We start from the raw sequence: 24,273 nt of genomic DNA on the forward strand, positions 1-24,273 counted from the left end.
TTCTTTATAAGGTAGATACATCAAGAATGGTGTATATTTGTGCACCAGTGCACAATAATGGCATGCACAGATAAATTATGATAAATATCATAAACAGATAAATGTTATGTACATAAAAAATATAAATTTGAAGGGATGAGGCTAAAAATTAAATCCAAATAGAACCTCTAAGTTTTCTTCTGGCCACCACTGAAGGATCCTTTGCCAGTCCTGGGGAGGCACCCCCAGCACACCCCCAACACACCCCCAATCCTGGAGTCCTCTGTCCGAAAGGGAGTGACAGCTTTCTCCTGAAAAGAGGGGCAGTGACCTCACAGGATTTGCTGAGAGGTTTTCTGCAGGAGGGGCCTGAGCTGAGCCTTGAAGGACGGGAGGGTCCCCAGAAAAAAGAGGGGCCTAGGAGAACAAAGGCAGGTCAGGGTGGGGAGTGGTGGTGGGCACAAAACAGCACAGTGTGCAGAGACCCCCCCCCCCCAACAGCGCCAGTCCTGGGCTCACTGGTCAGTGTCCATGGCCAGCACCAGGAGCTTAGCAGGCCATAGGTACAAATATACATTCCTGCACAGTTATCTTTTTTTAAACCTAAGAAGTAGGAAGCTGGAAAGAGGACAGGTCTAGGAGGCTACAGCCCCGGGTTCTATCCTGATTATTTCCTCACTAGGAGATGCTAGATGAGCCTCTTCCCCTCGCTGGGTCTCAGTGTCCTCATCTGTGAAATGGGAACATGCAGCTGCCCAGCTTCCCTACCGGGCAGGGATGGTTGAGGGCACGGGCACTGCTCGGTGCTTGGGGTCTTTTCTGGGGTGGGGGGGGGGCTTGCCTCCTGTCCACGTGCTCATCGCCCCTCTTCTTGCCTCCCCCTGGCTTTGCCCAGCACATTGTAGAGGCTCCATACTTCTGTCTGAATGCCCACACTACAGAGCTTATGGTTACAAAAATTAATCTATTCATCCTTTGGGGACAGAAATCCTCAACTGTGATGCACATTTTAAGAGATGGCAGATCTTCACCCACAAACCCAGGGATCACCCCCAGTTGCAAGAGGGCATGGTCTTGGGCCTCCTCATGTGTTTGCTTTTTATAGGCTCTCAGCCTCCTCCTTCATTGTCAGTTCATTGGCCACAGCTGTCTGTCTGTCTGCCTCTTAAGGCTCTCCCATGTGCTGCTAATTTGGACAAGACATCCAGGGACCACGTTATCAAGAAAATGACAAGTGACCCACTGAATGGGAGAAAATATTTGTAAATCATATATCTGATAAGGGTCTTGTTTCTACTATACATAAAGAACTATTACAACTCAATAATAAAACAAAAAGACAAACAACCCATATAAAAATAGACAAAGGCTCTAAACAGACATTTCCCCGCCAAAGATGATCTACAAAAGGCCAACAAGCTCGCGAAAAGATGCTCAACATCATTAGCCATTAGAGAAATGCAAATCAAACCACAACGAGATACCACGTCACACCCACCAAGACACTAGAAATCAAAAACAGAAAATAACAAGTATTGGTGAGAAGGTGGAGAAATTGGAATCTACATACATTGCTGGAGGAATGTAAAATGCTGCAGACACTTTGGAAAACAGTCTTTCTGTGAAAATGATTCTTGCGGTTCCTCAAAAGGTTAAACATAGAGTTACCACATGACACAGCAATTCCACTCCTAGGCCATATACGCAAGTGAAATGAAAACATATGTCCACACAGAAACTCGTACATGCATGTACATAGCTGCATTGCTCAGAGTAGCCAAAAAGTGGGAACAACCCAATGTCCGTCACCAATGAACGGATAAACAAAACATGATTTACAATGAATGGATAAACAAAACATGGTTTATCTGTATAATGCAATATTATTCAGCAATAAAAAAGGAGTGAAGATTCACGCTCCAACATGGATGAGCCTTGAAGTCATCATGAAGAGCGAGGGAAGCCAGCTGCAAAAGTCAGGTATTAGAAGATTCCATTTATATGAAATGCCCAGAATAGACAAATCCATAGAAACGGACTAATGGTTGCCAGGGGCTGGGGGGCAAATGGAGAGTGACTGTTAATGGGTATGCATTTCCATTTGGGGTGTTGAAAATGTTCTAAAATTGTGATGATGGTTGCACAACTTCGTGAACATATTAATGAACAGTGAACTGTACACTTTAAATGAGTGAAGTGCATGTAATTCTATCTCAATAAAGTTGTTGTTTAAAAAAAGAAAAAGAAATCCGGAGCCCACGGCCTGTTATTAGTGTGAGTAAACTGAGTCAGCGCGCTTTGGTGAGGGCTTAAGGGCTCTCCTGTGAGCTTAATGCACGGATTTACTGACATTGGTGCTAGTGGAACGTTCTAAGCTCCGTGGCCTCTAGATGGTGAGGCTGTTATGAAGACTATTACAGTAGATGTCACAGGGGACATACGGTTTCAGGCGCCCAGCAGTCCTCCTGGTCTCCATGGACCCTGCGGCTCTTGCGGGCACAAGTGCACCTCCAGCTCCAGCATGGGTCAGTGGCAGGACAAACGTGGGCAGGGGGCAGGGGCAGGGGCATCCTCTGCTATTCACCCCAATGCCGAGGGTTCACATAAGGAGGTGCCACTGCAAACCGGGACCCAGCTGCAAGGGGTAGTTTCCCCTGCCCCCACTCTCTCCCCTTCCCCATTAGGCAGAGGATCAGCTCCAGGGATTTTCCAAAGCCAGCCCACGAAGCTGCAGTCCATCATCAGGAACTGCCCCCCACCCCTGCCAGCCCTGTATGCACCCCTTTTCCCCCCAAAGCAGCCATCAGGTTGGACGTTCTGGGTTTACTCAGGACCAGTCACCTTAGCAAACCATGAGGTAGGCTGGCAGGGCACAGTGCAGGAGACAGCTGGGGACCCCAAGTTCCTCATCTGTAAAATGGGGCAGAGTTAGGAGGCTAAGGAGGTAGCAGTAAGGATCCTATGACATAACTAAGGTATCTCCAATGCACACATTCACTCATTTTTCTTTTTTCCCTCTCTCTCCCTCTCTAGGATTTTTTTAAAAGCCTTTTGTCTGTGTAGAGCAGAAATAGATGCACCTGAATCAATACATGGTGTTCTCTGCCGAATGAAAAAACTTCCTCTAAAAATTTCTAAAAATGTGCTCGGAGAAAATGGCCCGGTATGTACATTTCTCTCCAGAACAATGGCAGGAAAGGACTTGCTGCTGTTCAGGATCTAGGGAGTCGAGAGAAGAGGGGGTGGTAGGTTGGAGGGTGGAGTGGGGCAGGGCTGGTGGGGAGGGAAGGGGCCGGGGTGGGACCGGAGGGGGCACTGGGCTCCCTGAGCCCTCTAGGAACTGACTAGTCCCAATATCCAGCTCCCTGGCGGGTGGGGGGACCTCATGCCTTTGGGGTCCCTGAGCCCCCTCCCTTGCCAGGATCCTTGGCTTCCACCTCAGTCGCTGCCCCCACGCTGGCTGCCCCTGGGCCTCCTCACCCCTCCAGAACAGCTCTCTCCTCCGGACAGGGTTTCTCCCTTTCCGGTCTGTGTCTTGGCCCCATGCTCCAAGCCCAGCACTTGACCCTGTGCCCGACACACTCTAGGTCAGTGGGTTCAAACCTGAGCAGCATCAGAAACCCAGAGGGGATTAACGCGGAGATGGCTGGTGCTGCAGTTCCCGGGACCATGCTTTGAGAACCACTGCAGTCACTGCTCAATAAAAGTCCGTGCAAGGGTTGCATGCATCAGGGAAGACTCGCATGCAAGACCCACTCCCGACCCCACCGCTTCCGGGGTTCTTGCAGGCAGGCCCCAGCTCCAGGTACCCCCTCTGCCGAGCTCTGCCTGACTGCGGCGACCCCTGGTATCCATGAGCCTCTCTGTGCTCCTCTGGGCTCCAGGCTTGGGTGTGGGAGCCCCATCCCTGCACACTCCTCGGCCTCCCCAGGGTGGGGCTTCCTGGCAAGGAGACAGCCGTCAGAACCATGGGGGTTTTATTAGCTGAGCCAGTGAGGCAAACACCACCGGACAGGTGCCCATGGCCCCTTCCCTCCCCAGCGCGTGCATCTCCAAGCCCACTGTGGGTTGGGGGGAGCGGTACCGGGGCACCATGCAGATCCTGGGGACCCAGGTGCCCCCCAGACACCCTGCCCAGGGAGAACTTCCCAGCAGATGGATTTCCTGGCTGGCCAAGGATCCAGATGGCTGACTCCACATCTGGATTCTCTCCTTCACTGCTGCGATCCGACAGCCCAGCCTGGAAGCTCTGCCGTTTGGGTGTTTCATTATAACCCACTGGGGACGGGCGGGATGGTGGTCGGTGCTGGCTGAGACAGGGATGGAGGAAGGTTGGGTGGACACCAGAGGGAAATGCTCAAGCCTCAGGGGCACCAGGCTGCCCAACTCCAGGGGGCACCGTTTTATTGTAATCCATGTGAATGGCGCCCCCTGGAGTTGTGCAGTGTACAGCCTGTGCAGTTTTATGCAATGGTCCTGCCAAGCCTCCTATAAGAAAACCCCTCATTCATTATTCCAAGAGTACCAACTGTGCCCAGCACGGAGCTAGGTGTTAGGGCCGTGAAGGGGGCCTGGGGGCCTGCCCCCTTGGGGCTCTTAGGAGAAAGGCCCCTACACAGTGCAAGCAGAAGATGCTCAGATGACAGCCCAGGCGCCATGGGAGCCGAGGCAGCATGGCTTACCCTGCCCAGCGAGGTCAGGGAGATGGCAGGCGGGGGCAGCCAGCTCTCTCAGGCTGGGTAATCCAGCCAGGCTGGAGGCCATCCGGCAGCGGTAGCGAAATCTGCAGCCTCAGCGTCTGAGGCTGGGTGGTTTCTTCCTCTCCAGGGAGACCTGAAGCTACAACCCTTGGGGCCAGGTGGGTCATGTGCTCTGTGGCTGCAAGCCCGCTCCTTTCCATGGTGCAGGGGCTGCAGAATCAGGGATTCCTGGGCAGGGGAGGCAGGAAAAGAGGCAGAGGCAACCAAGGCACATAGAAGTAGCTCCAGGGACTTCTGCCAGGGAAGCTGTTCACGTGGCACAATTCCCAGGCTTGGGGACGCATGCTTATCCCTGGCTTGCCCAGCGGTGGCACTGCCTTTTTCAGGAAGCCTCTCTGGGGACCTCCCCTGATCTCAGCTGCCTCTGCACTCCCAGGGTGCTGGCAGCCAGACTTCACTTTTCTGCACAGGACAGTCATGTGAAGCACTTTGCACCTGCCTGCCATGGGTGCCACAGGTGCCACACACAGGGTGCCGACTTTTGCATGAGTCCCCAAGAAGTCAAAAGGCTGGAGCAGGCATTCCCCTGGGTCCCTAAGGCACAGAGGGGACGTTGGACTCTCTGGGACTTGCTCTGTACACTGTGCACACTGGCTTACCTATCTGTCATCCACCAAACTCAGGGCCTCCTCTTATTCATCTGTGTCTCTCCAGCACCCCACTCAGGGTCTGGCATCCAGCAGGTGCTCAATTAATGTTTGTGGCTTCAATGACATAATATTAGCTTCTATGCCCAAGGGCAGGGAGTGCTCATGATTCCCCAGAACCTAGCCTGGAGCCCTCCTGCATCCAGCGCTGATTAAATAATAATACCATGCATTATTTAATTCCCTAATAATTAACACCCTGAATTTCTAATCCCTACCACAGCCTGGTGATACTGTTAGGCCTGACCAGGCATTTCACTCTTTGACCAACTCAATAATGCAGAAGGATGTCAGCACAGGTTAGTATCAGCACTGCAAATAAGTATAAAAACACAAATAGACTCATGAAACGCTGGCAGAAATAAAAAAATCACACCCCAGATGTAAGGTGCGCTGCGTTAGGCAAAACTCCCCATCCCCAACACGCACACAACACACCCCTAGCAAATATTCCAGGAAGCTCTCCCAAAACAGATGGGAACGTTTACATAAAACCCACTCTTAGCTAACGTAACAGTCTGAGAAGGACAGAACCAAAAACTTCCCATAACATAATAACCTCCCTGACATCAACTCCTTATCTTACCCTAAACAAACAAATCCCCTGATGTCAACTCCTTACTTCTCTATCTTACCCCAAACCCCCTCCCAAAAGCTATAAAATTGTACTCCCCTCTTTCTTCAGGGCTGTCACCATTCTTGGGCTTCAGCTCGCCTGCCCATAAATAAAACCCTCTCCGATTGAGCTTTGGTCTTTTCTCTTCCCAATCAAAAAAACTTAACACACTGGAGTGCAGCTTGTATGTGGACTCCTGGAGAAGGTGGGTTCAGGGATGTTGGGTCAACGGCTGCAGGGCCAGGGGTGAGTGACCGTTCGGAGGGGGTCTGCCAGTCTCCATCAGGCAGGGTGAAGGGGGTCCAGGGGCAGGCAAGGCCCAGCTGTGGCCATTGGTAGGTTGGGCACCTCCTCAGCTGGTGTCCACGGGGCCAGCGTGTCCTGCACCTCATCTCCAGCCGTGCCCCACCCAGCACGTCACCCAGGTCTCACACACCTGCTCTTTCCTGCTCAGCTCATAGACATAACACGTGGAACGCCCCTTCCCTCCAACTGACAAAACTCAAGAGTCCTGCAGAAATGTCACCTCCTCTTTGAGGCAGAATTAATCCCTCCCTCCTCTGGTGCCCTGGGCTCTCTGTAGAAGGTACCGAGGGTGGAAGGAGCATAGGATGGTGTGTCCTTTCCCTTTGTGGTCCAAGGGGGTGGATGGCTGTGGACCCCTCGGCTCCCCATAATCCCCAGCACCCCTCGCCACATACTGATGCTAATATTAGCACCAGGACAGTTGGCTGCAAGAAATCAGTGTGAATCATTTCCCAGTCTTAGGTAAAATGGATAACAGAAGAATTCCAATTTTATGGAGCTGTAGCATACAACCCTAGTGAAAACAGGGCACTTGACATGCAAATAGGAGCAGCTTTCGGGGAAGTCCCCTAGTTCCCCCTTCTGGCCACATGACTGCCCCGAAGCCAGGGTGTGTAGACATTCCAGGCTTCCTCCCCTCCCAGAGGCACTTGGGCAGTGACCTCCCAGCAGGTTCCTGGCTCACGGTGCACCAGCAGCCATAAGGAGTCAATCGCGAAAGCAGGATGGGGCGAGGCCACACTTGTACAGCGTGGACAGGTGGTGGCCACTGCTTTGTACAAACAGAGTTTGTGCGGAACCATTCCCTGTGCGCTGACTTACTACGTACATTTCCCAGATGGGAATACTGAGGCCCAGACAGGGTCAGGGACTACCTTAAGGTCCCAGAGCTGGCTCTGGCCAGAACTGCCTCAGTTGTCCTCGGCCCGCCCAGTTCCTGCACTCCAGCTGCCTCCATGAAGAATAGCTGCTCAGTCACCAGCTCGCATTAGGGGCTGCGGCTGTCTGCTCTCTTCCTTTCTGTGCTCGCTTTTCCCTGTTGACTTGCTCTCACTCCTAATTTCCAGCCTTCCGTTCTCAGGCTGTTTCTGCAAACCCAGGGCTGCCCACTACCCCAAACACCAAACCATCCTCCAGGTGCTGCCCCTGCTCCCACCCCTACCCCCTCACCCCCCACCTCACGACTAGAGGACGCCAATCTCAAATCAGGGGTTAAAAGCTGGGTTCTATCCACACACATCTTAATTTGTGCATTTCTGTTTTCTTTGTGGGCATTTTCGCTTTCTGATGGACTCTTACCAACATTTTACTGTTATATTTCTTGTATTACTGCCCGGAATCATTATTTAGACATCATAAAAAAATCATTATATTTTTTAAAGGAAGGCTGAGAATGAGAAGTTCTTACAAAAGAAATCCAAAAAGCTTGGGCATAGATACACAATACACACATACACATCTGTGCAAGTTTGGTCTGACAGAAAAGAGAAGTTTATCACCAACCTGCTTTGCAAAATAAAAGGGAATGAATAATTTACAGGGCTTTAGACAAACACCGAGGTTTTAGAATCATTCTAGAAAAATCCCGTTTGATTACTTGCTCCAGCAAGTAAACCAACCCAGAAACGGTTACCAATAAGTGAACTATTCCCAATGGGCCTGCACTCCACAGAAACACATCACAAACATTAACATCTGATTTTTTTAAAAACACAGCAGAACCCACAACTCCATTCCTCTCCCTATCGCACTGTGAGTGATAAATCCTTGAATCCTTTACTTTGAAGAGGCTCCTGATCTTATAGCCTGGACTCCCCTCACTCAAAGAGGGTGCCATGAAAATTGGCAGTTGATAATATTTCTCGTTTTATTTTGGCAAGAACCTCAGTACACTGCACTGCGCTGCCAGTTCCCAGCTCTAGGAGAATTTGGGGAGTTCTTTGGACCCCTCTGAGGGGCTGGTGGGAGGAGGCTGCACCCCAACCAGACTTACCACCAGCAGGCTGCCATGGCATCCAGCCGAGGCTGGGGTCCACAGCCCCCCGGGGCCTTGACACCACTCTGTGAGCGAGCCACCCCTTCTTTGCCCACTTCTGACTTGCCCACAGCCTGGCTTTGGGTTTGAGGTCGGGACTCAGGAGGAACGCCAGCAGGGAGGGGCCTGCCGGAGGCTCCGGGTGCGGGCTGCCCCCTTTTCACCTGCACTCCAGCTCCGGGGACTGGAGACGTGAGCGATGCTTGGTTAGGGACGGCACTAGAGACAGCTTCTGGCCTGATGCTTCCTGTTTGGGGAGGAAACCTCACTAGTGATAATTAGCAGCTGAGACTTGAATCTCTCTGCTTCAGGAACTGAGGCAGGACCCAGGATGCATCAAATGAGATGCCACCGTGCGTGTGTGTGTGTGTGTGTGTGTAAGAGAGAGAGGGAGAGAAAGAGAGGGCGTGCGCAAAAGAAAGGCACTTACTCTTCAGGATACAAAGCCAACACAATGGCTGCAGAGAGTGGCAACTGATCAATTGCTAACAGGGGTAATTTGTTGCAATCTCCATGGCTGTCACCGGCTCAGTCATAATTCCCTTAGCATTTTGTGTTGGCAAAGGCTACGCTGTCATCTTTACTTGCCAGACAGTGCCCTGGGTGGAAAGACAGAAGGACCTGGATGGAAGTGAGCCCTGTCACAGGCAGACATGCGCTGGGGCTGAAGAAGACATGCCTGCCCGCCCACTGACGGCTTTTCCAGGTGGCCCTGGAGGTCCCACCGACAGCCCAAAAGGAGGCTAGAGGGTTGCAGGTTTCTGTATCACTGAAGTAAATCACGCCCAGTCCAATCTTAGGGACAAGTGTATTCAGATGTTTTCAACTTCTTTGAAAACTGATGATCTTGGGAAATGGTAGCTCTGAGTAACCGGGAAGTGTGATTAACTGAAATACACACCATGGGTTCTGGGTAGGGTGACGCCATCATTCCCAACTGGTCACTTGACTGCTGATGCTCCTGGGGCGAAACCTCCTCGTGGGCAGGGTGCTCTCTTCTCCCGCGAGTCCAGCAGGCCGGCACACACACGCTCATTTGTCCCTGTGCGGGCATCTCCCACTACCTGCCTCCCACCCACTCACTGCTGCCTCCCCTGTGACCTCATCTTACGTCTTGACATCTTCTGGCCCATCCAAATCCCCCTTCCCTCGAGATCCTGCCTGAGCCCTGGAGCATTTGAAGAATCTCCCATTGCCCCAAACACACATCTCCTCGTTTCATGGCCCAAACACCCCTCCCTTGGCAGGGTCCTCTCGGCTTCCCATTTAGCCCGTTCATTCCTGTGGGTGGGTTGCTGCACCACCACCCCTCACCAATGCCCCAGGGCACAGCCCTGAATATCTGCTTTGCCCGCTGCCGTGGTTTCAAACTTCAGTGAGCACCAGCATTAGCTGCAGGTTTCTGGACAGTCTCACCCTCAGGGTTTCTGATTCAGGAGGGTTCTGATTAGGGTGGGCTCAGGGTCTCCTAGGATAAGCCTGCTGCCAGGAAGCCACACTGCCTATGGAAGGTGCAGGGGTGCCCCACCAGCACCCCACGGCTGTGCAGGCAGCTGGGATTTCCTCTCCCCTGCAATTCCCACTGAGACCTTAGCTGCACCCTCTAGCTCCCCCCGATCTTGGGAAACCCCTCTTCCTTGGGTACTCCATACACAGTCAAGGAAGAGCTGAATGTTCAAGGAAGTTTTAGCAAAGGTTATGGGAAGGCAAAGAGCAGCCACGCCAGAAATGACCAGAGCAGAGTGCTATCCTGTCTCCAACTTCCAGCTTTCCTCCCCATCCAGGGTTCCCAGGAGGCGAGTGGGGTTTTCCTGGATGGGAGCCCCCACCCCATCACAATCTTTGGCTGCCGACCCAGAATAGTCCTGTCCCCGCTCCCCAGTTGCAGATGCCACCTTCTTTCTGGCCAGTCTGGGCAGTCCAGGGACCCAGCTCGTGGCCCATTTGCAGGACAGCAGTGACTGATCACGCCCCTCCCTGCCCAGTGTCCACTTGTACCCCCACCCGCTCCAGAAGCCTCCGTGTTTCAGAGCACTTACTCAGGCGGCCAGCCTCTTTTTGCACTGGTCCCTGCTGGAAGGACCCATCTCAGGGCCACCTGAGTCCCTCCTGGATAGATACCCTCCAGCCAGGCAGGGCGAGTGAGCTCACCTTCCGGAGAGCTCCTCATCCTGACAGAGGCGGGCCGCCCCCTTCCCAGGCCCTGCAGCCAAATGACAAATCACAAGTCCCCCTTTGCACAGCCTGACTGCCACAGCAGAGCCACACACCTAGAGCAAGGGACGGTCATTCCATCACAGAAAACTCCTGCTTTGGGAAAATTGTTTACCCGTGCACCGACACCTCCCACCCCATTATGCACAGCTGAGGAGTCTTGTCCGCAAATCCCCCAATTCTTTTACATTTACCTGTGACTAATTTCATCATCTTGGGGCTTTTTTCTTTTTAATTTTTTTTTCCGGTTCAATTTCCTAGTCTGATAGCTCAAGAAGGCTTAAAAGTGCACTGCTGATCCCACCTGGCTCTCACACAGCATGGGGGGCTGCCTGATTGCAGAACAATTCGTGCTCACCTGAGGCACTTTCTGCCAGGTGGCTACTGTGGCTTCTGTGATTGATAAGGACAGGCTGATTGGGAAGAGTTCAGCAAGTGGCAGTTCTCCAGAGATGGGGCTTGGAGGTTTCTGAAGCATTTATGGGGAGCTGGCTGCACTTGAGAAGGCAAATGTCATTCCCCTGGGTTGATGCAGGAGTTTATATTCACCAGCAGCTGCCGAAGAGGACCTGACAGCAGGCCTCAGTGATCACCACCACTGGCTCGGGTGTAGACCCCTGTGGGTGCGAATCCCGCCTGGCATTAGCTGTGAGAACTCGGGTCTCACTGAGGCCGAGCTTCCAAGCTTGTATCAGAAATCGGCAGAGGATGTGGGTGTTGGCAGGGTGATAAATAATAACTGACCCTGGTCCTGCCAGAAGTGGGGCTCCAGCCAGGTCTTGGGGTGAGTGCTCCCTAAATGTTGGAGTCAATAAGTCAGGAGGCAGAATTTGGACAGGGATGTAGTTGGTGGTTAGGAGCCTTCTGCTTGGAGTGGAAAGAACAGAGTAGAGTTGTGCATGTCCTTGGGAGAGAATAACCTGCCTCCTAAGAGTTGGGGGGCCCAAATGAACTCACGCACACAACGTGCTGGGCCAGGGCCCGGCCTGGGAAGCTGCATGTCCGGTGACAACAAGGATTGCTGATTCAGGTGTAACACAAGTGGCGTTGATGGCATTCCAAGGTTGGGAAACGTTGACCCATCAGGATGTGCAGAGCTTGGGAAGGGGGTGGCCGGGAAAGGATGGCTGCAGGAGGCAGATGGGAGTGACAGAGACTTCTGTAGCCAAATGTCTGCAGACCCCCTAGTGGGCCCTGTGCCCATCTGAATTGACATGGCACTAGGGGGCATAGGATAGGAGTGGAAAAAGAAGCACATACCCCTCCAGCCTCCAGGGGGGAGGAAAAGAGCCAGTTTAGCTCCAAGTTTTAATAATTGCTTAAGGTGACAAATTCCCTTGTTTTAAATAAAGAGGCCCGTTTCTGGTCCACATGCTAGAAAGCGATTGCATGGAGTGTCTGACTTACTCAGCAGGGGCCTGCCCAGCCCAGAAAGACCTGACTGCTGCCAGGAAGGGGTGGGTCAGGCCATCCTTGCACACACTGCCTCCCTGCCCCCACCCCTGTCTGCCTCAAGTCCCCTGAGGTTGTCACTTGCAGGCTGGGCGGAAGACAGGGAATGAAATGGGTAGCAGAATATGCCAGAATATGTCAGAATATGCCAGGCTGGGAGGCACTGGAGGGGACCCTGAGTAGGCAGCCCCGAGGGAGCCAGATTCTGCCACTGAGAAGGTGACCTTGGAGGTTAACTTCTCTAGTGAACTAGTGAGCAATGGGTGTCAAAGACCCTCAGCTGACCCTGGGGGGAGGCAGAGGGATTTAATATTATTGCACTTCTTATATATGCTCAACAATTTACATGCTTAACCCCCCAGGTCGGCATCCTTGTCCCTGTTTTATGGAAAGTGCATGCAGTGTCCTTAGCAAGGTTTCACGGATGAGGACTAAGGACTTGGCCAAGGTCACATGGTAAAGAGCTAAGAGTAAAACTCGGGTCCCACCTGACCCCGAAGCCAGTGCTCTCTCCCCTGCAGCCAGCTGCCTCCTGGACACCGCCGTCCCTGGTGCTCAGGCATGAGGCTTTAGATTTCCCTCAACAGCTTTTACTCTTTATCTGCCTGAGCCCTGCTCAGCGCTCTGCTCTGATAAGGTTAGGGAGGGAAGGGCCACAGGGACAGGACAGGAAAGCTGATCAGGAGAGGAATGCACCTGCCTGGCATCTCTAGGCTGGGGAGGGCACACCCGTGGCCGCAGCTTGCCCCAGCCTGGGACCTGGGGAGCTCAGCAGGCTTGGAACAGGATGTCTCCCACCTGCTCTGAGGCCCGCATCACTCGGCAAGGCTGCTCGCAGCTTCTGCCGTGTATTCTTAAAAATATACCCAAGCTCTCTGAGGTTGTTTCCCCTTCTGCAACATGTTGATAATGGTGACTTCCAGTCGTGGTGGGATATTGTGTGCAAGACGTCTGGCACTATAAAGGTGCAATAAATGTTTGCCATTAATCATATCATCAGTGCACTTTGATGAACATAAATACCTCCCTGGCGGTAGGTCCAGAATCCCCAGCTTCTGGGAGGCTTCTCGGTGCCCACTGCCAGCGCTCTGGTAGGAGCTGCCTGTATCTTCCCCACGGATCCACGCGACATTTTAGCCGGGCGCACCCTCCCTTTGGTCTACCCAGAGTGACCAAAGTTCCAACTACACCTCTCTCGGCAGCCCGCCTTCAAATTTCGGGGAAGTGGACGGAAGGAGGAACTTTGCCAGGCAGCAGCTCCTCGGGCAAAGGCGGGCGCTCGGGGAGCCCGGCCTCCTCCGGCCAAGGTCGGGCGTCCTTGGCCCCGGGTCCTCCCCTGGGACGGGCTGGCCAGAGTTGCAGGACCCGGGGGACCTGCGGGCTGGGAAGAGCCAGCGGGGCGGGAACGTCCGGCGGCCTCGCGGGCTCCCTTGGCCGGCCCCCGCCACCCCACTCCCGAGCCCCGCCCCGGCGCAGGGTCCCTGGGGAAGGAAGGCGCGCGGGGGGAAGGGAGGGGACGCGGGCGGCTTCCCGGCTCGCCGGGCGCACGTGGCTCGCTGCCGCGAAACTGGGGTCGCCTCCGGACAGATCGCGGCGCCCGATCTCCGCGCGGCGACGGCGCAGCACGCCACGGGGCGGGGGGGTCCCAGAGCGGGGCGCAGCCACAGCCCTCGGCGACCCCGGGGGAGGGTCACTCACCTCTCCGGCCGGCCGCTCGAAGCAGCGGCGGCAGCTGACGGCCCGCGGCGGAGGCGGTAGCTGGGCCGGGAGGCTCCTCCTCCCCGTGCGCCCGCCCCCGCGGGGGCCAGACCTGGGCGGGGAGGTGGCCGCCCGCCAGCCCGCCGCCGCTTATCCGGCTCGGCCACCTCCCGCGGCGCCGCAATCGCCGAGCCCCGGGGCCCTCGCGCCGTCCCGAACCTGCAGCCCCGGCGACGTACAAGGAGCCCCCCGGACCGAGGTTTGGGGTCAGCCCCACCGCTTCCTGGTCTGCGCCCCAGCACACGGTTAAACGGAGAGGAACCCTGTGACCCCCTCCTAGCAAGGACAAAGGACGGCGGGGAGGCCGGGGGGACCCCTGGGCGCGCCCCTCCCTTAACAAGCAGGCGACAGGAGTTTGAGCCGTCCCAACGACTCTTGCTTATTGGGCGCTTTACTGTGTGCCGGGGGCGGGGTTGTGTGGTCTCTGGTGGAAGTCTCAAATTCACGTCTATTTATAATCGAGGTTGGGCCAGCGTTGTACAGGTGGAAAGAGGCCAAGGCCGGAGAATGAATCCCAATCTGAAGTGAAGACAGGAGAGGCCCAGCTTCTCCCTCACAAAAGGTTTCCTGGAGGCCTGGTGATCCTCTCTATCCCTTGCCAGGCCTTAGGGCAGGATTTCAAGACCTGAGAGCTGGTGGGACTTTCCCCCTTTGCACTCCAGAAGCTGCTGGGGACGCTGGAGTGAGTCTCCTTGTCTCGAATTTCTGGGTTCCTGAAAGCTGCCCTTCCCTGGAGAAAGGCCGCTGGTGCTCTGGGACCCTGCCCAGTTTCCTCCCTTCCCCCAGTGTGATGGCATCACAGCCCAGCGGTTAGAAAGGGTATAAGGAGAGAATCTCTTTTGGGGTACTCTTTTAGAGGTAGCTGCTCATCTGAAGCCCTTTCTCCCCAATGCTCATTGCTGCTGTCAGTCGTTCCCTTCCCTTTATAGGCAAGGTAAGCGGGTGGTGGAGGTTTCCTGACCCCTGAGACTTTTTCTAGAATATGTTTGGGGTGGTGGGGGGGAGGCGGAAGGGGATGAAGCTATTCCGCCAGCCCCCATGAAGGAGCTTCAGATTGCCCTTTGGAACTCTTAAGAATCCTGCTTTCCAGGAAGTCAACCTGCACTGGGAGATAAGCCCTAGGGAGGGGTTATGGGGACAGTGAGAACAGTAGATAGTGAATCCTGTGCAGAGGCGCCATATACCTTGGTGGACAGGGGCACCCATGCTGATGGCCAGTGGTATTTTTCGCGTCCATCTCCCCCTGGACTGGGAGTGCCTTGAGCATGAGCTGTCTCACTCAGTACAGGGGCAGGTGTGGATGACACTGGGTGACAGTGCAATAATAATATATCCTGAATAAGACAATGGCCAAACTCCTCAAAATGGATGAGCCCCTTTCCTGATCCAGGAGAGAGGAGGGCACCTGGACATTTCTTGAGCACCTTCTAAGCACTGGACTCTGGTGCTCGTAGCCAGGCCAAAGACAGAGAAGTCAGAGGCAACTTTCTAGACGTTTGCCAGACGATGTTACTCCAGAGAGTTTTTGCAATGACTGATGAGGCCCAGTGTGATCTGAACCCTCTCCGAATTCATCTCCTGTTCCCTCTTTGCTGACACTCAAGCCCACCGTGCCTGCCTGTTCCCCTGCTGCTCCTTCTGCCAGGACTACTGCTACCCCAGGTGTCTGTCTGTCCCTCCTTCTCTCCTTCAAGGCTGCGGAAATGCCATCATGTCTGTGGGACCCACCCTGAGTATCCTTAATTCTCAACTGTGGACTCTGCTGTATTTTTTAAGACACTATCACCTTCTAACACACTATAAAGTATACTTGTTATGTCCACCAAGAGAGCCTCCAAGGCAGGAATTGTTATCTGTTTTCTTCACTTCTGTGTCCCCAGTGTTTACAGCAGTGCCTGACACATAGTGGGACCTCAGTAAATACTTGTTGAATGAATTTGCCTCATCCTAACCCTTCTTCATTTCCTTCGGCATCTCTGGGGAACTTCCCCTGTGACTTCCACCTACTTCTTGTCTCCTTCAGTACCCCACGGTCTACCCCATACCTTGCACCATCTTGAATCACTCTCTAGACATTGCTTCAACTTATATCTGACCTTCCTAACACTTGCCTTCAATCAGCACATTTTTATTGCACACCTACTATACCCCATGTTTCTTCAATATAGTCATAAACTTCTTGAGGGCAGGCCCGTGTTTTTTATTTCCTTCCTGTGGCCCAGAGCTAGCGAGAGTCTGGGTTGAGAGGAGGTATTCAATGCACGCATTCACGGATGTCTGGATCTGGAGTTGCTGAATGTTCTATTGACAAGGCCCGTGGGTGTCAGCCTCCTGAGATGGCCCTTTTCCTAGAGACTAGACTAGTCCTTTGGCCAGGAAGGCAAGAGTGTGGAAGAAGAGAATCTAGATCCATCTAGAGCAAGAAAGGAGAGGGATGTTGTCCACTTTCAGCTTCTGGATTCATCCAGCATTTATAGGCTGGGACAGAGCATGTCCCTTTCACAAAATACAGGCTCTAATTGACAATGAAAACGAGATGGCGAGTGGAATTGTGGGAAGATGGCAGAGTAGGGAGCTCCAGGGATCAGTCCATCCACCAGGACAATCGTTAAACAGGCAGGAACTGTCTGAATCAACTGCTTCAAAACCCCAGAGCCCAGTAAAGCACCGTACAGCAGCCAGGGAAGAGGGGGAGGAAGAGGCTCGTCAATTATAGTAAATACCAGTAATTGGCTCTCTGCCTACAGCGGTTACCTCTGCTCATTTCCCTCTCTGGCAGCAGACAGCAGTGGGATCCAGCCCCTGGCATGACTTGCTGGTGCCAGAAAGGGACTTAAAAATCCACTTTCCCGAGATCTGGGGTGGGGCACACGTTGCTTTGATTAGTGACTTTGGATCCCTGGGAGCCCAGCTCTGAGGGCGGCTGTGTGCCAACCACCCCAGACAAAGGCTGCAGAGGAGACTTGAAGACATACGCTTCCTCCGTGCTGCAGAGAACAGTTGAAGGGCTGTTTTGCTGGGCAGGGGTGGAGTCAAGAAAGCACAGCTTTGGGGAGCCCTGGAAGAAGCTCCCGGTGCCCTTCCTGGCCGCTCTCTCATGCCCTGCCCAGGGGAGCCTGGAGCTGGCTGGCACTCCCATTGAGGGTCCCTGTCTTGTTCCAGCTGGGAAAGACTGACTTGGAAACTCCTCTCCAGGGTTCCCCCACTCCCAGAATTTGCCTCCAGGCAAAAGCAGCTTGATGCAATGAAACAAGCCTGAGAGGGCAGACGACCTGGGGCAAAAGCTCACTTGTTCTCAGATCTGCAGGGAAGAGGGAGAAGGTCTCTTTCCTGAGAAGTACAGAGGACAGTCAAACTCTTGTAAGCAGGGGAACTCCCAAGGCCATTAGGAAGCACAAGCCCTGGACACAAGGAGGACCCACGCTTTGTATTCGCCTTGGGCTGACTTTCCCAGCAGGAGGGCCCAACTCCAAGGGAACAAAGTCCATTTGCAGAGACGGAAAGGTGCTTTTTTCTTAAATTTGCTTGATTTTGTTAGCTCCTGACACTCCAGAAAATCTCTTATCATATTACCAGCTGGTTACAAACTCAAGAAACAGACTTCTCTGGGAATAAATCCCAGAGTTAACATTTTACAACTTTAAAATTTACAGTGTGCAATGAAAGATTACATGACAAAGAACTGGAAATAACGGCCCATCCAAAAGAAGAGGAGAAAAATCCAGAAAACATCAACGAAGAAGAGCAGATTGTGGACATATTGGACAAAGGCTTTAAAAAATGATCTTCAGTATGCTTAAGGAGCTGAAGGAAAACACAGAGACAGAACGAAAGGATATCAGGAAAACAAAGAATGAACAACATGAGAATCGCAGAAAACCACAAAGATTAGAGTGGAGATAAATGAAATAGAGAATAAAAAAGCAATAGAGAGAATCAACAAAACCAAAATTTATTTCTTTGAAAAGATCAATAAATTCACAAAACTTTAACTAGACTGACGAAGAAAAAGCGAGAGGACACAAACAACTAATATCAGAAATGGAAAGGGGGACATTACTACTGACCCCAGTGAAGTGAAAAGGACTATAAGAGGATACAATAAACAACTCTACACCAACAATTAGAGAACCTAGATGAAAAAGACAAATTCCCAGAATACACAAACTTCCCACACTGATTCAAGAAAAAATAGAAGATCTCAACAGACTAATAACAAGTAAACAAACGGAATCATTTATTAAAAATCTCCCCAAAAAGACAAGGCCAGGACCAGATGATTTCACTGGTGAATTTTATCAAAAATTAAGACCAATCCTGCTCAAACTCTTCCTAAAAATTAAAGAGGAGGGAAAACTTCCAAATTTGTTCTAGGAGGCTAATATCACTCTAATACTGGAGCCAGATGAAGGTTCCACAAGAAAAGAAAATTACAGTCCAATATCCTTTGTGAATATACCTGCAGAAATCCTCAACCAAATGCCAGACAACTGAATCCAAAAGCACATTAAAATAATTATGCACCATGATTGGTAGGATTTATCCCAGCTATGCAAGGGTGGTTCTACATAAGAAAATCAATTAATGTAATATGTCACGTTAAAAAATAGGAAGGGAAAAAACACATGATCATCTCAATTGACACAGAAAATGCATTTGACAAAATCCAGCTCCTTTCTTGATAAAAACTCTTACAGAACTAGGAATAGAAGGAAAATTCCTCAACATTCTAAGGGTGTACATGAAAAACACACAACTAACATCATATTCAACAGTGAAAGACTGAAATAATATCAGCAACAAGACAAGGATGCCCACTGTCACCACTATTATTCAACGTTGTACTGGAAGTTGTAGCCAGAGCAATTAGGTGGAAAAAAAAAAGGCACCCAAATTGGAAAGGAAAAAGTAAAACTTTCCCTACTTGCAGATGACATGAACTTACATATATAAAATCCCAAAAATTCCACAACAAAGCCACCAAACAAATTCAGCGAAATGACAGGGTACAAGAACAACACAGAAAACTCACTAGTAGGGAACAATCTGAAGAGAAAACCAAGAAAAAAATTCCATTTTCAATAGCAACTAAATGAATCAAATATCTAGCAATAAATTTAACCCAAACTACAAAACTTTGCTAAAAGAGATCAAAGGAGATATAAATAAATGGAAAGACATTCTGTGTTCACGGATTGGAGAACTAAATATTGTTAACATGTCAGTTCTACTCAAAGTATCTTACAGGTTCAAGGCAATCCCAGTCAACCTTCCAACAGCCTTCTTTGCAGAAATGGAAACTCCAATCTCAAATTTATCTGGAAGGGAAAGGGGCCCTGAATAGCCAAAAACTTGAAAAAGAACAAAGTTGGAGGATTCACACATTTGGATTTTAAAACTCTTTACAAAGTCATAGTGATCAAAACAGTATGGTACTGGCACAAGGACTAACATACAGTCCAGTGGTTTGGAAGTTAGAGTTCAAAATAAACCCTCACATCTATGGCAAGTTGATTTTTAACAAGGATGCCAAATCCACTGGATTGGGAGAGAAAAGTCTCTTCAACAAATGGTGCTGGATAACCGTTTGCAAATGGTTTTTTTCTCAGGCCCCAGGTCAATTGGGACAATGGAAAAGTTTTGGTAATGGATGGTGGTGATGGTAGCACAATATTGTGAATGCAATTAACTGTACTGAATTATGTATTTAAACGTGATTAAAAGGGGTACGTTTCAGGTTGTATATATGTTAGTAAAATAAAATTAAAAAAAAAAAATCCATGGAACTGTACAACACAAATAGTGAACCCTAAGCTAAACCATGGGCTGCAGTTAATGGTGCAATTATAAAAGTGTGCTTTCATCAATTGTAACAGATGTTCCACACCAATGAAAGGTGTTCATAATAGGGTGGTATATGGGAATCCTGTATTTTGTGCATGATATTTCTGTAAATGCAAAACTTCTCTAATAAAGCAGCAACAAAAAAACCGAGAAGGCTGTGTGAAGCCCTGTGAAGTGTGTGTCCAACAAGCTCTGACAGCCCTGGCTGGAAGCCAGGCCCCCAGACTCTGGTCCTGCCGGGGCCCCAGGGAGGGCCTCCTTCTCCCCAGTGCTCTGGTCTCCGAGTGGTGGGATTCCTTCAAGCTCCTGAGGGAGGGACGGTGGGGGGGGAGAGGCTGGATTGGGGTGAAGGGTGTCCTGAGAGTGATTCGAACAAATGGAGGGACCATGTCTGTCATCCTGAGGATGTAATAGGTAAAGCTGGGGCAGCAGCAGCAGAGCCCTGAGGCAAGGGAAATGGGGAAGGGTCCCCGAGGGAGGCTTGCACTGACAGGGAAGCATGCTGGTCCAATTGCACCTGGGGCCTGAGATTTCAACTTACAGATTCAGCTTTCCCAGGGCACTCACCGTAAGCCGATACTGTAAAAATATGACATTATAAGGCATGACATTATAAGGTTTCTCTTACAGTTGGCACCCCACCTTGGCATAAAATGGCCCCCATTCCAGCCCTCTGATAAGGCCTGAGCTCTCTGGAGAGGAAAGTTCTCTGAGCTCCCTGTAGTGAGAATCTCTGGATCTGCTGGGAGATTAACTGAGGGCAGTGTGAGAGGGCTGCCGAGAAGGTTCCCAAGGCAGGTGCTGAAAGGAGCAGGTGGACAGAGACCTGGTGTGGGTCAAGCAGGACTTACCAGGTTTCTAAGGGAGCTCCCTGGCACATAGTAGGTACTTAATAAATCTTTGCGTAAGAGGAAATGTCAAATCTTGGCTTGGCTTCTAACCCAGACTCTAGGTGCCCAACGGGAGTGTCGGGAAGCCGGCCCAGCACATCCAGGAGGCAGATCTGCGTGCCTGTCTGATAAAATTGCATTGCCTTTCCAGTGGGGGAAGGTTAGAAAGGCACGCGCCCCCAGAAGACTGGGCTTTAGCTCTTTGCTGTTCCAAACTGGGTGCACAGGGAGCCTCTGGGAGGATTTTAGAATTGCAGTCTCAGGCAGGCCCACCCCGGACTTGATTCAGAGACCTGTATCTTAACATGACGTGCAGAAGGTCTGTGCACATGTTAACATTCCAGAAACACCTGTGTATAGTACAAATGAGGCAATGGAAAATTCCTCCCTGCCGGGGGCAAGGCAGATTGTCAGAAACCTGTAAGTGAACCACTCACCCTCACCGAGTTGCATTTTAATATCATACTCTTTGCTTTCTCTAAGACCCTGTGAGCCAAAAAGCCTGAATTATTCTGCTTCCAAATTTCTCTAATTATGGAGTAAATACTCCCATCCTTAACAAGGCCTATTGTACAAAGCTCCAAAAACAAAATATAAGACAGATCTGTCCATTTCTTTCCAATAACTCATCATATTTCCCTTCTCACTGTGGTGGCTAGGAAGCTCACATCCTGTTCACAACCATATTATCCTTAAGTTCTATTTATTTCCCCCCAAGCCATGACTTTTTGTATCCAATTTATTATTTGCCTAATTATTAAGCTTTTCATTGCAAGCAGTCCAAAGTTAACCTTTGGAAAGAGCCAATTGTTGAGCAAACTCGAAAAATAAATAGGGAACATCTCTGTACTACAGCGGCAAATTCCCCCTTTCCCCTTAACTGCTGCCACCCTTTCATGGGTTGGGAGAAGGATGCCTCCTTGGGCTTCTGCCAGGAGTCACTGAGGAAAGAAAACCCAACTAGCTAGGGTCTCTTGGGAGGAAATTGTGACAGATGCTCACAACATGACCCCCTCCTTCCTTCCCACCACCAGAACCCATCTCACCAGATCTGGGGTGCAAGCCATAGCCCACCGTGTTGGGGGATTCTCCACAGCCCAGGGCAGGGCTGGTGAGGTGGGGGTCTCCAGCTGCCATCTCTCTGCGTGCTGCTCCTTCTGTGCCAGGACCTCAGGCAGCATGGCCAGAGCTCACTCAGCACAGTGTGGGCGGTGGCGATGAGTGTGACCAAGAGCCCCATGGGGGGCGGGTGGGGATGGGATGGGGGGTGGTGTCACTGCAGAGCGGAGGCCACTGGCCTCAGGGTCAACAGCCAAGATAAGCCGTCCCTCTCGGGCTGGGTGCACTGCAACCTCATTCTCTGCTTCTTTGATCTTGGCTCCCGGGGGAGGACAGGGAAGGGAAGTGACATTGCTGGAGACCCTGCCTGTGTCAGGCACAGTGTTTCCGTTAGATTACCCCTCTGTAGCCCCCCTTCCGAGGGAAGGGGGATCAGCCCCAGTTTCTTATGACAAAAGTGACTTGCTTAGGATCAGGACAGGGACTGGGTTTGAACCAGGCCCGTGTGCCTCCTAAGCGGCTCCACTCCCTCTGCCTCCATAGGGGGAGGACTCCCGTAGGACGGGCTCTGTACAGCTTTGGTGACCCCATTCGAGCAGACGGCTGGGGCCAGCTGGGTGAGGGCAGAGTGGGGATGGTCCTTGTAGGGAGAGGGGAAAAAGCAGGAGGGTTTCTCTCCAGAACACTCTTCACAGTGCCTCCTGCCCCGCCTGGGAGAAGCCCCTCCAGCTGTCCCCCCTCCTCCAAGGGGCACGGCTTCATCGGATGTGTCCACCTGAGATGAGGAAGGCCCGTGGAATAGCGGGTATCACGGCCCAAGAGGGCTTTTGTAGCAAAAGGACTAAAGAAAGCCCCGGACACGTTCTGAGACATGAGCCTTTATTATGGGGCTTGCCTACAGGGTGGGAAGTCGAGTCACATTGCCCTGGAATCAGGAGCTTCTCTGAATGGCGGCATGTTCAGAGCACAACGTGGAAATAGTCTGCACTTTGGGGGTTCTGGATAAGTTGGTTGTAAGGGCTCGACATTCCAATGGATATGAGAGCATAAGGTGGGGAGCAGGGTCCTGCAACATAAGGAGGGATTGATTGTGATCCACAGGGAGGAGGGGAGGTTCATAGATTATCTTGTGGATAACAGTATCTCAGGGAGTCTCAGGGAGAAGGTAGTTTCAGGTATAGATTGCATTTAGCACCTGATATTACAAGAAGAGTAGGTCAAACCTTAACTGACCTAGGTCACGTAAACTGCTGTGTGCAGTCTTCAAGGCCCTTGGCGGAGGCCCTGGGCTCGGGGTTCCCAACAGCCTGGTTTCTAGGTGGCATACCGGACCACCGCCTGATTTCACTGACACCCACATCAGAGCACCACCGTCCTCAGAGCAATCTTTAGCCATCTGCTGGTCATTGGTGTGGATGGGGCTCCAGGTCTCTGCAGGAAAAGGCTCTCGGGCCAGTCCATATAAGGGCGATAATGGCCCAAGACCTGCTGCACTTGCTGCGTGGCCTGGGGCTCAAATTCAGCCTCTCCACTGAGCACCGGTTGCCTCGGTATTAGCAGTAGGTACCTCCTCGGGTTGTGAAAATCAAGTGAGATATCGCCATCCAAGCACCAGCACACAGTAGGTGTTCATTAAAAGGTAGTCAGGCAGGAAGGGGAAACCTGACCACTGAAAACACAATTTCCATGTGGAAATACAACTCCAGGCAGGCCCCTCTCCTCTCTTTTGGGACAGCTGCCCTGTGGCCATGTAACAGCCCTCTGAGAAGCCTGCAGGGAACATGCTCTCCCCCAGCGGCCCCTGCCCCCAGGGCAAGGACCCCCAGGTGGGTAGTGGAGAGCAGCCAGCCCTACTGCCTCTCCCTCCCTGTCCCACAGGGTCGGTGGGCGCTGTGGGCACCCTCGTCTGGGAATCAGGGAACCCGGCCCCTGCCCCGCCCCAGTGGCTGACCAGCCTGTGAAGTCTCTTCTTGCTGGGCCTCTGTCTCCTGCCAGCCCCAGGTGTCTGAGATCTTAGTTCCAGAAACTTCCCCACTGCTGTGAGAGCCGGTGGGAAAGGGCCTTGCTCTGGGCACTGGACGGTGGGAGGGGCTCCGAGAGGCACCGCAGGAGATGGGGGAAGACGAAGAGGGGCTGGTTTGCCTTCGGGCTTTACCATGCTGGCAGTGGGGTCCCAGAAAGATTGAAGAGGTGTCCGTGATAATAATAGTGATGATGTCAAATTTTACCTGAGCCCTGGAAGCCTGGGAAATAGCAGAGGTGCAGGAATCCACCCCACCCACTGCCACCCCCCAGGCTTTGTGTTCTGGAGAAAGGCTTACTATATGAACTCCCTTCCCCCTGTGGCTTAGGTAAGCCTCCTGGTTTCCCCAGGATAAGGCCAGATCCTCACCCTCTGAATTCCTATTCTTTGCCTCATGAATGATTAGCTGAACTGCTGTCCCCATTGATCATTCAGAACAAAATGCTTGTTAACCAAACTTTGATTAAACTTCTTGCCTTCCTCCAGACCTCCCAGAAAATAGGGATAAAATATTCTCATGTCTACTATGTGATCATGTGAATCTTTCACTCCACCTTCCTACATTGAGTTATTTGCTCTCTAGAAAAGAAAAACCTTTTATGCCTAACTCGTGAGGCACTTGCTAATCTTATGGTCAGAGTGTTGACTGTATTGCAATAGTCCCCTCCCTCTGTCACACTCTTTCCTGAG

General features: G+C 51.8%; 1 protein-coding gene across 2 annotated transcripts in view; it reads right to left on the reverse strand.

The window, feature by feature from the left end:
• The window catches only part of STEAP3 (STEAP3 metalloreductase), a 42,700-nt gene extending 20,976 nt beyond the window's left edge, over nt 1–21,724 (reverse strand). The window contains exon 1 of one of the 2 annotated variants that reach the window (XM_037850537.1): nt 21,548–21,724. In XM_037850537.1, the coding sequence (XP_037706465.1) occupies nt 21,548–21,638 (91 nt within the window). In that variant the 5' untranslated portion in view covers nt 21,639–21,724. Of the gene's footprint in view, nt 1–13,707; nt 13,760–21,547 lie in introns of those variants that run through there. The other variant, XM_037850538.1, reaches the window with a different exon arrangement.
• Nucleotides 21,725–24,273: the final 2,549 nt, after the last annotated feature.

This window comes from Choloepus didactylus, chromosome 9 (genome assembly GCF_015220235.1).
Source record: "Choloepus didactylus isolate mChoDid1 chromosome 9, mChoDid1.pri, whole genome shotgun sequence".
NCBI classification, from domain to species: Eukaryota; Metazoa; Chordata; class Mammalia; order Pilosa; family Megalonychidae; genus Choloepus; species Choloepus didactylus.